The following is a 12,518-nucleotide window of genomic DNA, read 5'->3' on the forward strand; positions in this document are numbered from 1 at the left end:
GATTCAGCCCCAGCACGGGGAGGCAGAGGACAGGGCCGCGGGCCACGTGTTAACAGGAACCTTTGTGCACGCAGCTGGGGATTGTGTGTGGAGCAGAAGTGTTTCAGCTTTCCCTCAGAAAATGGCCTGAGATGGTTTCTTGGAATGTGCCAAATTCCTGCATGGTGTGGAGTCTCTTTCTCTGGTGAGACTTGAGGTTGCCCTGGGTCCGAATGCCCATCCCCAACAACGTAGCCCAGAGATGAAGGAGATGGTTGATAACTGAGATTCATACAGGCTGCTGAGTGTCTCCCATGTGTCTGAAATGGGCAACTGGGCCCCTCTGCCTCCCTCCCACCACCTTTTCCTCTAGGCTCAGGTAAGCTCCAGGAGAGAGCAAGCCTTATCTTATGGTGGTAGGGGCTGAGGTGGGAGAACTGCTCAGCTCTTTTTGTGCTAAACAGATGAGCAAGTTGCTCGGTTGTAGTCTCCAGAGCCGTAACTGCACACATCCACACATGCAGTTGGACAGACAAAACACCCAGCAATTTGGACGCGACAGAATTTTGCAAGCACTTGGCTACTGATTTATTGCATTGGCTATTCCTTTACAAATATTGGCTACAAGACAGGTCTAATGGCCAGTAACTTAACTCTGCTGGCTTCTCATCTGTCTAAAGATACTTCAAACAGCAAAGTAGAATATAAGTTGATAGCCCCAAGGAGATCACTGAGGGTGCAGTGAGCTTCCCCTGGGTCTGCAGCTGACAGCCTGCTCCCTCCCTGCCTCAGCCAGGGCAAGGGAAAAGAGATGCATCAACCAAATCTTCCTGCTGCTTGCTTAGCCTATAGAATATATACAGTAAGATGTAGAGGAAGAACTGTTATGTATACATCACAGTAACTGTGCAATAAATTAAACTTCAAAGTGCTTCACTTTCCTATTTACAACACCATTAAATAGTAACTGACTTTTTCTCGGACTAGGAGGAAGTATGTAGTTAGTTAGCTGACAGGTGAGTGCTCAGCAAATACACCGGGAGGGGAATGGGCTCAGCTGCCAGCTCCTCTCTGGGAGAGACTGGGGAGGAAAGGTGGACTGTACAAGTGTGAGAGTGTTGGTATGGCATCAGTCAAGGGGGCTGGGGTGAGAAGAGAGGGCAGGACTGGAGGCTTACAAGATTCAGAATAAGCATGTAAAAATGCAAGTGATGTAACCCTTCCTTGGATAAATATTTAACGAGCTGGAATGTTGCTGCACTGGAGAGCTGAATTAAGCTGTGAAAGATGTGAGGTGATGCCCAGGTAGCCGGTTCACTGCAGGAAGCAGTTGCATACCTTTTCCTTATTATAGCACAGGGTTTAATAAAAGGCGGTACCATTTTTCTTTGAGGGATTCTATTTTTTTTTTTTTATGGCATGAGAAGCCTCTTTTTAGGGACTACCACACTGAGTGGTCTGGTGATGCCATCTAAGCTGCCTTGTGCTGTCCTGAGTGTTGATCTTACTTGCTTGGAGGCCAGGGGCAGTGTGAGCTGTACTTGTCTGGGGAGGAGGCGAGCTGAAAAGAGCAGGAGCTACAGAGGGCAGATGCTTTTTCAGCTGTAAAACTATAGTCACTGGATAGAGTGATCCTGGGCTGAAGGGACCAAATCTCACCTGGTCATGCCAACACTTAAGTGCCTTCCCAGAAGTCCTCAGCCCTTGCACTACCAGGAAATGCACTGCATGGCTGAGGGATCGCAGAAACTCTTCTGCCTTGTCCAAGCCCCACAGTGCAGTGATGTTGGGCGAAGGGGCCTTGCTTGGAAATGAGATAAAACTAACTGAAAAGGAAATGGTGCCAGGGGAGGTCGAGAGGGAAGGAGAAGAGGGGAGGGGCAGACAGGACCATGGGGGAGCAGGGGGCAGTTAGAGCTTCCTCTTGAGCTTGCGGCTGGCCCCGCCACCCCCGCTCTGCTCCCGCTTCTCTTTGCGGACACAGAAGTACTTGGTGACCCGTTTGCGGCACTGCTCACACCGCACGGCGCAGCACCAATGGAACTTGCAGTTGCAGCTGGACACCATCTCGGCACGTCTCTCCTCCACCGCCAGCCCACAGTCCCCACACAGCCGCCGGCAGCTCCGCTTCTCCCACTTGCTGAGCGCCTTGCCTCTCTTCAGACACTCGCGGCCCTCCGTGCCCAGCAGTCCCAGCGTCTTGTTCTCCAGGCAGTAGTCGGGAGAGTCTTCTAAATGGACCAGCTCCTTCTTGGAGATGGAGCTGAAGGTCTCGGCAATGGCCCCCCGGCTGGCAGCGCTGTTCCCCACCCCCTGCAGCAAGTCCACCTTCAAGGCCTTGTGGTACCTCTCCTTGAGGTAAGTGCCCACCTCGCGGAACTCGGGCAGCTGCAGCCAGCAGGTCTGTGTGGTACAACTTCCTGAAACACCGTGGCATTTGCAAGTCCGCTTCATGGTCCCTTTGACAGCCTGTGAGATGAGGAAAGAGAGGGGATGCAGGAAAAAGCCCACTATGGTCATTTCTGTGGTGCAGCTTATGGATAAGTCTGGCTCATAATTGTGGAGGGGTTCTGCCATGGCCCCTCCTTGTACAATAGCCCTGCCCAGGGAGGGTTGGTTGAAGGTCAACATTGGTACGCTACTTCTTGAAGAGGGAGCAAGAGGGCGGCAGGAAGGAGTTAGCAGGGTAAGCATGGAAGGTTTGCTGCATTAGGACAAACACCATCAGTATTGCTATCCTGCTCCCCCTCTCCTCAGCAAAATAATTGCTTCTACTCTGCACGTGCTTTTAGCCACAGCAAGTAGTGAGTCTCCATAGTGAATGGCCAGAACACATCAGATAGGTGCTTCTAGGTCTGGAAGGAGGAAAGGGGCTCACCTTTCTTCCTGCCTCGTTGTTGTGCAGGTTCATAGCAGCTCTGGCATCTTGTCCAGTCTCCAGGGCATCCACAAACTGCTTGGAGATGGCTTCCCCAAAGCCCACATTATCGCTGCAGCCTCCCCACAGCCAGCCTTGCCCACCTAGGGAAGAAGATAAGAGGTGTACTGCCAGGGAACCAGCCCCTCATTGTGCTGTGGCCCCCAGGGTTGGAAAGGGCGATTGCCAGTAGTGATGGAAGGAACAAAGGCTGGGGGATGAAGCCAGCCCTTCGCCTAGCGGTACGCCCAGATTCCCTCCCCTTGGGCTTGTACCATTTCTACTCAGGCTTAGGCAACAAGTGGTCCATGGGGGCAATGAAGGAGTATACCCCATGTGACAATGCCAAGGATTTTCAGGCTTTCTATGACTTTCACAATTCACGCGTTAGTGCTCCTACAGAGATGAAGTTTTAATCACCTTCCCTCCAACCATGACTTTAACTGGTCCAGTCTGAGTTGCAGGGACAACTTGCCTGTTCAGAACAGCTTCCTGAGATGGATTAGCCAACTCGTGTGCGTAGAATCAGAGAATCCTTAGAGCTGGAAGGGATGTCCTGAGTGCATATCCTGGTTAGTGGGAACAGAGTCCCCTCCACCAGAAAAACAGCCCAACGCTGGTACGTCTATATGAAGGAGGCCCTCTTTTTGATATACACAAAATCCTAGGCTGATGTTGGGCACCTCAGAAGGCTCTGATTTTCCAGTTCTCGTAAAGAAACAAGAGAGGCAGCACAGATTGGGAAACTATGCAGGAAAATGTGGAAAGTGCTTTTTCTAACCTAGCGTGGGCTTGATAATTTAGCACAGCTGCCTGGGAACGCATTGTGCTTTTTCTTCTTTTCTTCCTAGAGAAAAATACCAAATGCTCTGGGAAGAACTGAAATCTGAAGTATTCTGACCCTTGTGTGCCTCAGTGGTGCATCATGGGCATTGTGGTTCAATTGGTCTTGTGCCTTTTGTCCCTGCAAGGCTATTCCATGGCCCGGATGCTCTCTTGCAGGGAAAGGCAACAGTGCATCTGATGGGAGGGTGGGTGATTGCAGTGAATAACAAAGGGAGAATAGAAACATGTAACCAGTGCAGCTACATCAGAGTCAGCTCAGCGGCATTTGGAACTGAACCATAATGTTTTGAAATACACAAATTTCCTTTGCCCATCAGGGCTTTAAATTTACACTGGAAATTTTTCTTGAAAAACAGCCATGTTTTGAGGAAAGAAACTGCAGCATGACTAGCTCAAATACAATTTGGGATGTCATTGCCCCAAAGTCTTGGTCTGAGAGATGGTCCGACCCAAGCCTCAGACACTTACAAAGCAGTGGCTGTTGTAAAAACTGTTAGCCAATAAGCAAATGTCTCAATACTGGGCACTCCAGTGGAATCTGTGACAAATTGACACCTACAGCCTGCCAAGTACAGCTGAGCAAGGAGAGGCTCTTGAAAGATTTTAATAATTTGAAATTTGACTTTTTTTCCTTTCAAAACACCCAAACTTCACTGTTGTATTCACCAAATTGGTGAATGGTGAAATATTCACCAAAGTGGTGAAGCCCTGGAATTCCCCACCGAAGCTGTGCAGTGGCTGCAGGCTGGGGACAGCAGGGATGGGGTGAGATGAATGCTGGGCACTGCCACAGCTGTTCTCATGACTATGCTGTTGTGTGCCCAACACCCTGATGAATACTCAGAGGGTCTATAGACGCCATCCTGCTTTCCCCAACAGTAATCTGGGTGGAATAACAGAGGAGAGCTTCCTCTTGCAGCCCAGGGATTGGTAGAGGGACGACTGCTTGTCTCTCCTTACCAAGCTGCCCATTGCGGGAGTCATCACAGCCACAGTTGTCAAAATCTCCCAGGCTGCAGTTCCGGGTCAGCGTGTACATGACACCTGCAGAGCTGATGGCATGGACAAAGGCAGTTTCTCGGTTTGCTGTCAAGCAGAAACACAAGGAGAGCAAACATGTTAAAGATTTCATGGCAAGACTGGTGTTAAGAATGGCTCCTACCATGCGTGAGACTGAGTCAGATGACGTTTGCAATGAGCAGGGTTGTGTTGGATGGAAAAGAGGCCCTACAGGTCAGATTAGCTTAGTTTTGGCTTGAACTGCATGAAAATGGAAGTTCCCGTACTTGATCCAGACCAACCAGTGCCATTTCTAAGGATGGGGATGAGTTTTGCACCCGGTTATCGTGCTCACCAGTGGTTATACAGCACAGGTACCCAAATGTCCCCACATCTCACTGATACAACCCAGAGAGGAAGGAGCCCTCTCCAAGGGTGAGAAGTCTTCTCCACAGCGCCCTTGAGCCTTGCCTTCTGCCAGACCCCAGCCCAGCCTGCCCCAGAAGAGGGACAGCCCAGGTGGGGATGGGACAGGAAAGGAGGCACTTTAGAAGAGAGGAGGGGCTGCTGGGCTCTATCTTGCAGCAAGTGGGTCCCAGTAGCAGTATCCAATGCTTTCCTTACCACTGCGCAGCCCGCCATGGCTGGAGAGCTGCAGTGCCCGCTCGGGGCAGTTCCAGCGATCCCAGGCAAACTGGAACTTGCACTCCTCAATGCCACTCTGTGCCCCAGCAGCCACACTGCTGGAGTAGATGAGATAGGCCTAGGAGAAAGCAAAGTAGTAGATCAAGATGGGGACAGCATCAGCCTGGCACTGAGGATCCTGCTGTGTTGGGGTCTGGGTGCGCTGAGAAGTGTGGCCCCAGTCTTGCCAGGAGGCTAGCAGTCAGATGCAAAGGACTCGTGTACCATCTATAGAGACAAGGTGTGCAAGCTGAGGGGCTTGCCTGAGCTTAGCTCTGCGAGGTCTGGTGATTGCCATCAGCATCAGGAAGCACGTTTTATGCTGTGCTGGCTCGGAGACTGAGCCTCCTGGAGGGAGAAGGCCAAGTGGAGCTGTGGGCTGCCAGCCATGTGAGGAGCTGTGTGGTGTCCAGCCCTGCAGCAAGGGAGCCCCTTGTCTCTCCAATATAAGAGGAGTTGGTTTTTGAAAATCTTTTTTCTTTTTTTTTTTAAGATGGACAAAAATATGAGGTGAATTTCACAGCTGGTCCTGGTTAGGAAGTAAAGGCTCTGAAACAGGGGTGCAAGGAGGAGAGGAATCAAAACCACTGAACAAAGCCCTGACAATTCCAGCTCTGCGCTTTGGGGAAGTGTGTTTTGCAGGGCCTGCAGCAAATGCTCCTCCAGCTGGATGAACGTGGGTCCTAATGCTGAGCTGGTCAGCAGGAAGCAATGGATGACAGGTGAGATTGGCAGCTGGGGTCGATAAACACATTGCCCCAGTCAGATCCCATCAGCTTAGAAGGGTCCCAGGCCCTATTGCTGAGGGCTGCTGCAGCCTGTAGAGCTCTCAGGAGGCTCTCCCCTGCCTTGTTGCTGTGTGCATGGGGCTGAGGGGAGCCCTGGCCAAAGCTGGTTGGAGAGGAGTGGGAAGGAGGAGCCCCCCTTCCCTTCCCTTAGTTTAGTGGGATCAGGGACAGAGATCAAAGAGATTTCTCTTACCTTGGGGCCCGTCATCAGGAAATTATTCACTGACCTGGAAGACAGAGACCGTGTCAGCAGGGATGGAATGATGGTGGAGGGGCCTAGGGAATGCTTGGCATCCCAGGGCTCTCCTCTCACCCTGCCTGGCTCCTGGCTGCACGCACCTCTGGTCCCTCAGCACGTTCTCCTGCCTACACCTATTGGGGTCCTGTCTGCCTGCCCTGCCCCGCCCCATGGGCCCCCTGTTCCCCATGGCCGTGCTCTCCATCTTCTTCACAGCTGCTCCTCGCACCCCTTCTTCCCTCCCATTGCCCTCACTCACTGCTCCTTCCTTTTGCTCTTCTCATAGCTGCTAGTTACACCAATTCCCCTATCTTCTGTGTTCCCCCACATTAGCTTTTCACTATACCCATCTGCTGCTCAGCTGAGCTCAGGGTAGTGTTGCCCCCAGCCCCAGAGGATGGGCCACATCCCTTAGAGAGGAGGATGTCACACCACAGCTTGGCCTTGGTGTGTGTCTCAGTGACATCCTCCTGCCTCGTGGTTCCTTGTTTTCCTGTAGTGCCAGACTTGGCTGACCACGCTCTCCTCTTACTGCCCCAAAGTGAAATTTTCTGACGTTTTTCAAGTGAAATATGAAAAAGTTGCATGAAATGTTTCCAGAGCTGCCTGTTTGCATTCTTGCAAAATACTTACTTCTCACTATGCGAAGAAAGTAATTTTTCTCCTGAGAACATGCAGGCCTGTTTTAGTACCCAGAGCCTTCAGCTCTGCAAGTTTCATGATTTCCCCTATTCTGTACATCTATTTCTTATCCAGAAGGGGAAAAACTTCAAAATGTGGGCCCTCTGTCTAAATATACTTCAAAGCAAATGAAAGGAACTTTCATTTATTTTTGAATCATGAGATTTTTTGCTTGCCACAGCATGACAGCATCTTTAACTCATTCCTCACATTTGGCACTGGGAAGGGAGGAAGAAGCCAAGCAGCAATCTCTTCTTATTGCTCCCACCTGGGAGCTCCATGCCCAGAAGGCCCTGCTATCCCTACTGAGATCTGCCAGCTGTCCTGTGGATGACTGAGCTCAACTTCTGCCTTCGTTTGGGCAGTGGCTGCCAGCGGGATGGGCTGTGGCCTGACAGTAAGTTGTTCTCACCTGGAAACTAGGGCTGGCCTGAGCATTCTGCTTGGGAGGTAGCAGGCCAACTGCACATCAGCACAGGCTGTTTTGAAAGATGGGTTTCAAAGAGTATTTTGAAATCTGTGCTGAATGGTTTTCAGTCTCTGCTGTGTTCTATGGCACCTACAGCCTGAGAGCCTGCTGCCCATAGCTTCTCTGTCTTTGCTGCCTGGCCACGGGCTCGTCCAGCCACGTCTGCTTACAGGCCAGCATCCAGCTAAGTATTTCTCAACTGGAAAAATCTACACCAGCCTTTCCCATTGCTACAGTCTTGAGCTCCTTCCCCTGCAACATCACAACCATATGCAGGATTGAGCTGCAATTTAGGATCACTGAGACCATCTGAGTTTTGTTTTCAAGCCGAAAAGGCTTATTTCAGTGCAAGTGATTATCAGTTTCAGGACTGAGAGTGGTGCTGTGACTACCACTCGGGATCAAGGGGATGAATTCAGGTTAGCTGTGCTTGGCAGAAAGGACCAAGGGCAAATCCCATGGGTCCCTAGCCAGAAATGAAGCAAGAGAAGGAAGGTTTATTCTACGGTCAGCTCATTCCAAATCTCCAGGTTTGCAAAATAACCCTCATGACTGTTTCTGGTGACCTGGGGGAGTGCCTGTCCCATGGGCATCTAGCAGCTCTGGAGAGGTGGCTGAGTGTTGTATCCCTGGGGAGGACACTGGGAATACACAGACTGAGTGAGACCTTGCAATGAGTGATAGGGAAGAAGTTAGGGCATTTACTGGGAGGTACACCACAAAAAGGAGGGCTGGCTATTTCAGCTTGTTCAAAACCACAAGAAACCTGGCCTTTGCTATTGCAACTGAGAAGAAGTTCAGATAAGTGGTTTGCAAAGCTATTCTTGGGCAAGTCCACCAACTATCTATTGATACAGCTTGTATTGGGAACGGCTCCCCTGGGCCTCAATGGGAGGGAGGGGGCCGTGTCCAGGGCACAGTGTGAGAGCAGCACACCCTTCCCCTTTGTTTTGAGCCTAGGACTCAGCCCCAGTGGGTGCTTTAACATGGAGCCGGTGGCTGTTCTGCAGAGAAATTTTCCTCTGGGAGCCACTTCTGCATTGTATAACTAATTAAATATTTCCTGGGAACCGGTGAGACGGCATCTGCAGCCGAGTGATTGGAGCATCGGTAACCCAAATCACACAGGGGCATGAGCCGGGGCTTTTCAGACTGTGTGAGCTCTGCGGGTCCCCATCCCAGCACAACTGGGTAGCAGCATGAACAAGTTATTTTCCGTCTGGTTTCCCTCCTGCCCTTTGCCTTGTTCTTAAAAGCTTTGCCATGGGGACCGTGCTATCTTAAGTGCTCGTGGTGATGTCGGTGTGAATCTAAGGCCCTGGTAGCAGCTGTGAGAAAATTCTACTGTGATGGCCTTGTGTCAGGAAGATCTAGGGAATTACAAGTCATCTTACGTGGCTCTTCTGTCCAAGACCACAGATACGTCCAATCTGCACTGCTTCTCACTTCATTAATAGGAAAGGGTAAATTTATCATGTGCAAGAAGTATTTGTTTTAAACTCTTGCTGGCCTTATTTTGGACTGGGAACACGTGAGAAGCTGCAGGAGTGGCTTTAGGAGGGAACAGTAATGCACAGTTCAGGGTTAACCAAAAACCAGTCTGCGAGGAGGTGCTGGGTGCCATAACTGCACTGAAGCAATATATCTGTTCCTCCCAGGACAAACCTCCACCTTCACAAAGAGGCCAAGTTCAGGATACACCAATTCCTGATCTGCAGCTGAGCGAATGGTACGGTAGCAATTTCCCAGCAGGATATTCTCAATGTTTTTATTAAGTCAGAGAGATCGAAGGTGCTTTCCCAGAGCCCTCCGCTCAGCCGGCAGGCGTGCTGCTGGGGGGCTTGTAGGGCTTAGAGGAGAAAAGAGTTGGTTCAGACTGGTATGCTTGGCCCCTCCATTTAACTCTTGCAGCTACAGGAGAAGGGACGATGGGGCAGTTTGAATGCCAGGGTGCTACCTGCTGCAAAATGGGCCACTGTATATCTGGAAAACAGGTGGCAGTTTTCTTACTTATACTGAAATGGAACTAAATGTGGGAATGGAGACACTGTGCATTTCGTCCTTGTGCCTATGGTCTAGCTAAGAAAAGTGTGTCTCTTTCCTGAATATACTCTCTAGTGGGACAGGGAGCAATTAAGCCACTTGTTCCACAGAAGTAGCGCGATGCTGGAAATGCCACTGGAGCAATCCCTGCAAAGAAAATCACTGTGGAAAAAAAAATCTCTCTTCATTTTCGTCTCTGCAGTGTCTAATTTTTTTTTAGATAATTATCCATATCACCGAAGGAAGCGGAATGTAATCCAGGGCTCAACAGCTGGCTGCATCCGCACCCGCCCCGCTTCCCATGGCTTCATTGTCACCGCGCAGATTTACAACTTGCTGAAATGATTCTCTTCTTCCGCACAGCTTACAGCTTCTAGCTATCTGATGCTCTTTCCCTGCACTTTCAGACCGCAGGACAGCATGACGTGAGCAGCAGCAGAGCAGAAGCAGACTCGGCAGGCAGGGAGAGCAGTCCTGAGTGCCGCAGCCGCCCTGGGCTCACGCAGTGCCCTGGGCACGGTATGATACCTTCCACTGCTCTGCTCATCTGGGAAAAGCAGACCCAGGGCAAAGCAGGCTTCCTTGAGTCAGGTACTAGGAAATTGTTTCAAAGCTAATGCATAGCTATAGCAGGGGTTCTCTATCGCATCCTACTGAACCCAACAGCAAACGCCTCTGCCAAGCAGCTGTCCCATTATATTTTACACATATCAAATGCTAATAAGCATCCGACAATTTCTACTCATGCACAGCTTTCTACTCATAACAGCACCCTGCTCCTCAGTTCTATATCAAGTCTATCATTAAGGAACTTAAGATACCCGATCACCCACTCACACTACCGTGCTGCTGATTCACTTTTCTCTCCCTAGAGCTGTATTTAGATCTTTACTGCCATTATCTTACACTTCTGTATTTCAGGACAATTTCACTTTGCATCTGTATTTCATCCTCAAGTGATTAGAAAACCAGTGACATCAGAAACCAGGTACAATCCCACAGATGTAGCAAAAAAAGCCCAAAACATTTAGAAGCAAATTTCTAAAACAGAGGTCGTTATATTATTCCCATAAGCCAGGAAACTGGGAGGCAACTCGTTAAGGAGGGCTTTACATTTTTTTTTACTTAATTTTTCTGTTTTGTTATATTTATTCATTATTTTTTTTTAGTTCTTAAATACAGCTCTGATACTTTGCCAGTCTCCAAGCACGCTGATATGGAGGAATCTAATCCCCACCCAGAGAAGGAAAGCAGTTACATATATAGAAAGCATTTTATTGCTGATCTAAATACCTCCCCCGGCTCTGCTCCCTGCTTTGTGATCAAATCACAGGGAAGGAAAAAAGAAAAAGATATTGTTGCATTTTAAGCAGTTGGCTCAGATAATGATAAACAGCAAAAAATGCAAACAGGATTATTGCATGATTCCCATGAACTTTCTTTTTCTCTGTAAGAGTTAAGGGACAGGGTCTGAAATATGATAATTTCAAATGAAGTTTGCAGTTTTTCTTTCTCTTGGGAAACTCTGACCTAGGAAATGGACACAATCTTGAGCTATAAGCTTTTCCCTGAGATAAAACCTTCTGAAAGGCAAGCGGGGCATTTAAACATCCCATTCCCACTGAAAATGTCTGGGACTTCTGTATTTAACATCACTTTGAAATCCACACCCTTTGAACTTTTTCTAACAAACGTTGATTTATTTTCTCTTTTAATGTATTCTAAATCCATTTATGTTGAGGAAAGCAAGGCATATATACAGGCAGAAGGGAAAAAATGACATAAATCCTGCATGAGTTTCCGCCATGCCCAGCCTCTCTGCGTAACAGATATCCCCCTCGCTCAGGAAGGAAAATTTATCCCGAGTTTGCTGTCGTATAATATTTTGGAATATACAGGAGAGGAGAAGACCTCTGTGAGAACAGAGATTTCACTCCCACCCTAACAGGAACGAGTTCCCATTTAGTCCTGCATTTCTGTAGTTTCGGTTATTCCATCCACAGTAAGAATGCCATAGAACTGCTATGGGAGATGCAGGGGATTTTTGTAATTGAATGGGAAAAGCTTTTCCTTGAGATAAGTCTGTGACCCACTGAGCAAATTCCCCAGGGCATCACAGAAGGGGAGAATAAAGTTTGGGTACTCAATAGAAATCGCACATGAAAAAAATATCTGCAGAAATGGATCATTTGAGTCCATTTGCATTTGAGCGTTGGTTAGACACACTAAGTAAGGGATGACAGCAGAACTGATGCAAACATAATCTCTTTCTGCTCACCCTACAATAGATTTCTGGTGACAAAATAAAGCAACTCCGAGGATGAGCAGTAGGGTAATGGGAGTGCAGGTCTGTACAGATTGCTCTGCCGAGACCCAGGTGGTTGGAAACCAAACTGTACCAAAAGCTGCTCCCCGGCAAACACGAATTTCAGAAGCATGTAATCCTGACTCTGTGCCTGCCGAGGAGTCGGGTCTCAGGCTGTTCCCATGGAGTGATGCTCACACACATCGAGCTTATCCCTGCTGTCTCTGAGCTCTTAATCAGGGACTGTCCTCTCCTGGGAGAATGAGAGAAGCCCCGTTTGATTTGATTAAGACAAGACTCACACAGACAGCGAGCCTTTGGAAAAGCAGAAATCCCTGTCTGTCCCAATGGGTACCTTCCCAAGGGGCTAGGTCTTCTACATCTGCTCTAGGGGCATCTGCAGAAATTTACTCAGATTAGGATTTGTCCCATAGAAAGGGGAAGAAAGGGAAATCTCTGCTTAGATTGAGCCTTTCTGCCAGTGGTTCTCTTGGAACTTAGCTAAGTGTCCGGTCCCGCAAAAGACCAGAATTGAGCTAATAGAAAGAGGAATATTTAGGAAGGTGAGG

The 12,518-nt window shown here is 49.0% G+C and overlaps 1 protein-coding gene across 1 annotated transcript; it reads right to left on the minus strand.

The window, feature by feature from the left end:
• Positions 1–510: 510 nt before the first annotated feature.
• Positions 511–6,623, minus strand: WNT8B (Wnt family member 8B). Its single transcript, XM_040702958.1, has 6 exons — positions 6,553–6,623; positions 6,407–6,440; positions 5,366–5,504; positions 4,703–4,828; positions 2,858–3,000; positions 511–2,448 (listed from the first exon to the last, which is right to left on the minus strand). Exons 1-6 carry the CDS (start codon positions 6,621–6,623, stop codon positions 1,891–1,893), a joined length of 1,071 nt encoding a protein of 356 aa, XP_040558892.1. The 3' UTR covers positions 511–1,890.
• Between the last annotated feature and the right edge of the window lie 5,895 nt (positions 6,624–12,518).

This window comes from Gallus gallus, chromosome 6 (genome assembly GCF_016699485.2).
Source record: "Gallus gallus isolate bGalGal1 chromosome 6, bGalGal1.mat.broiler.GRCg7b, whole genome shotgun sequence".
Lineage (NCBI taxonomy): Eukaryota > Metazoa > Chordata > Aves > Galliformes > Phasianidae > Gallus > Gallus gallus.

Excerpts from the sequence above, each read along its gene's own strand:
- WNT8B (XM_040702958.1), bottom strand. The coding sequence starts at position 6,623 with ATGGGGCGGGGCAGGGCAGGCAGACAGGACCCCAATAGGTGTAGGCAG. Across the intron at positions 5,505-6,406 it reads TCCTGATGACGGGCCCCAAG|GCCTATCTCATCTACTCCAG; the intron begins GTAAGAGAAATC and ends GCTTTCTCCTAG. Across the intron at positions 4,829-5,365 it reads CCATGGCGGGCTGCGCAGTG|CAAACCGAGAAACTGCCTTT; the intron begins GTAAGGAAAGCA and ends TCTGCTTGACAG.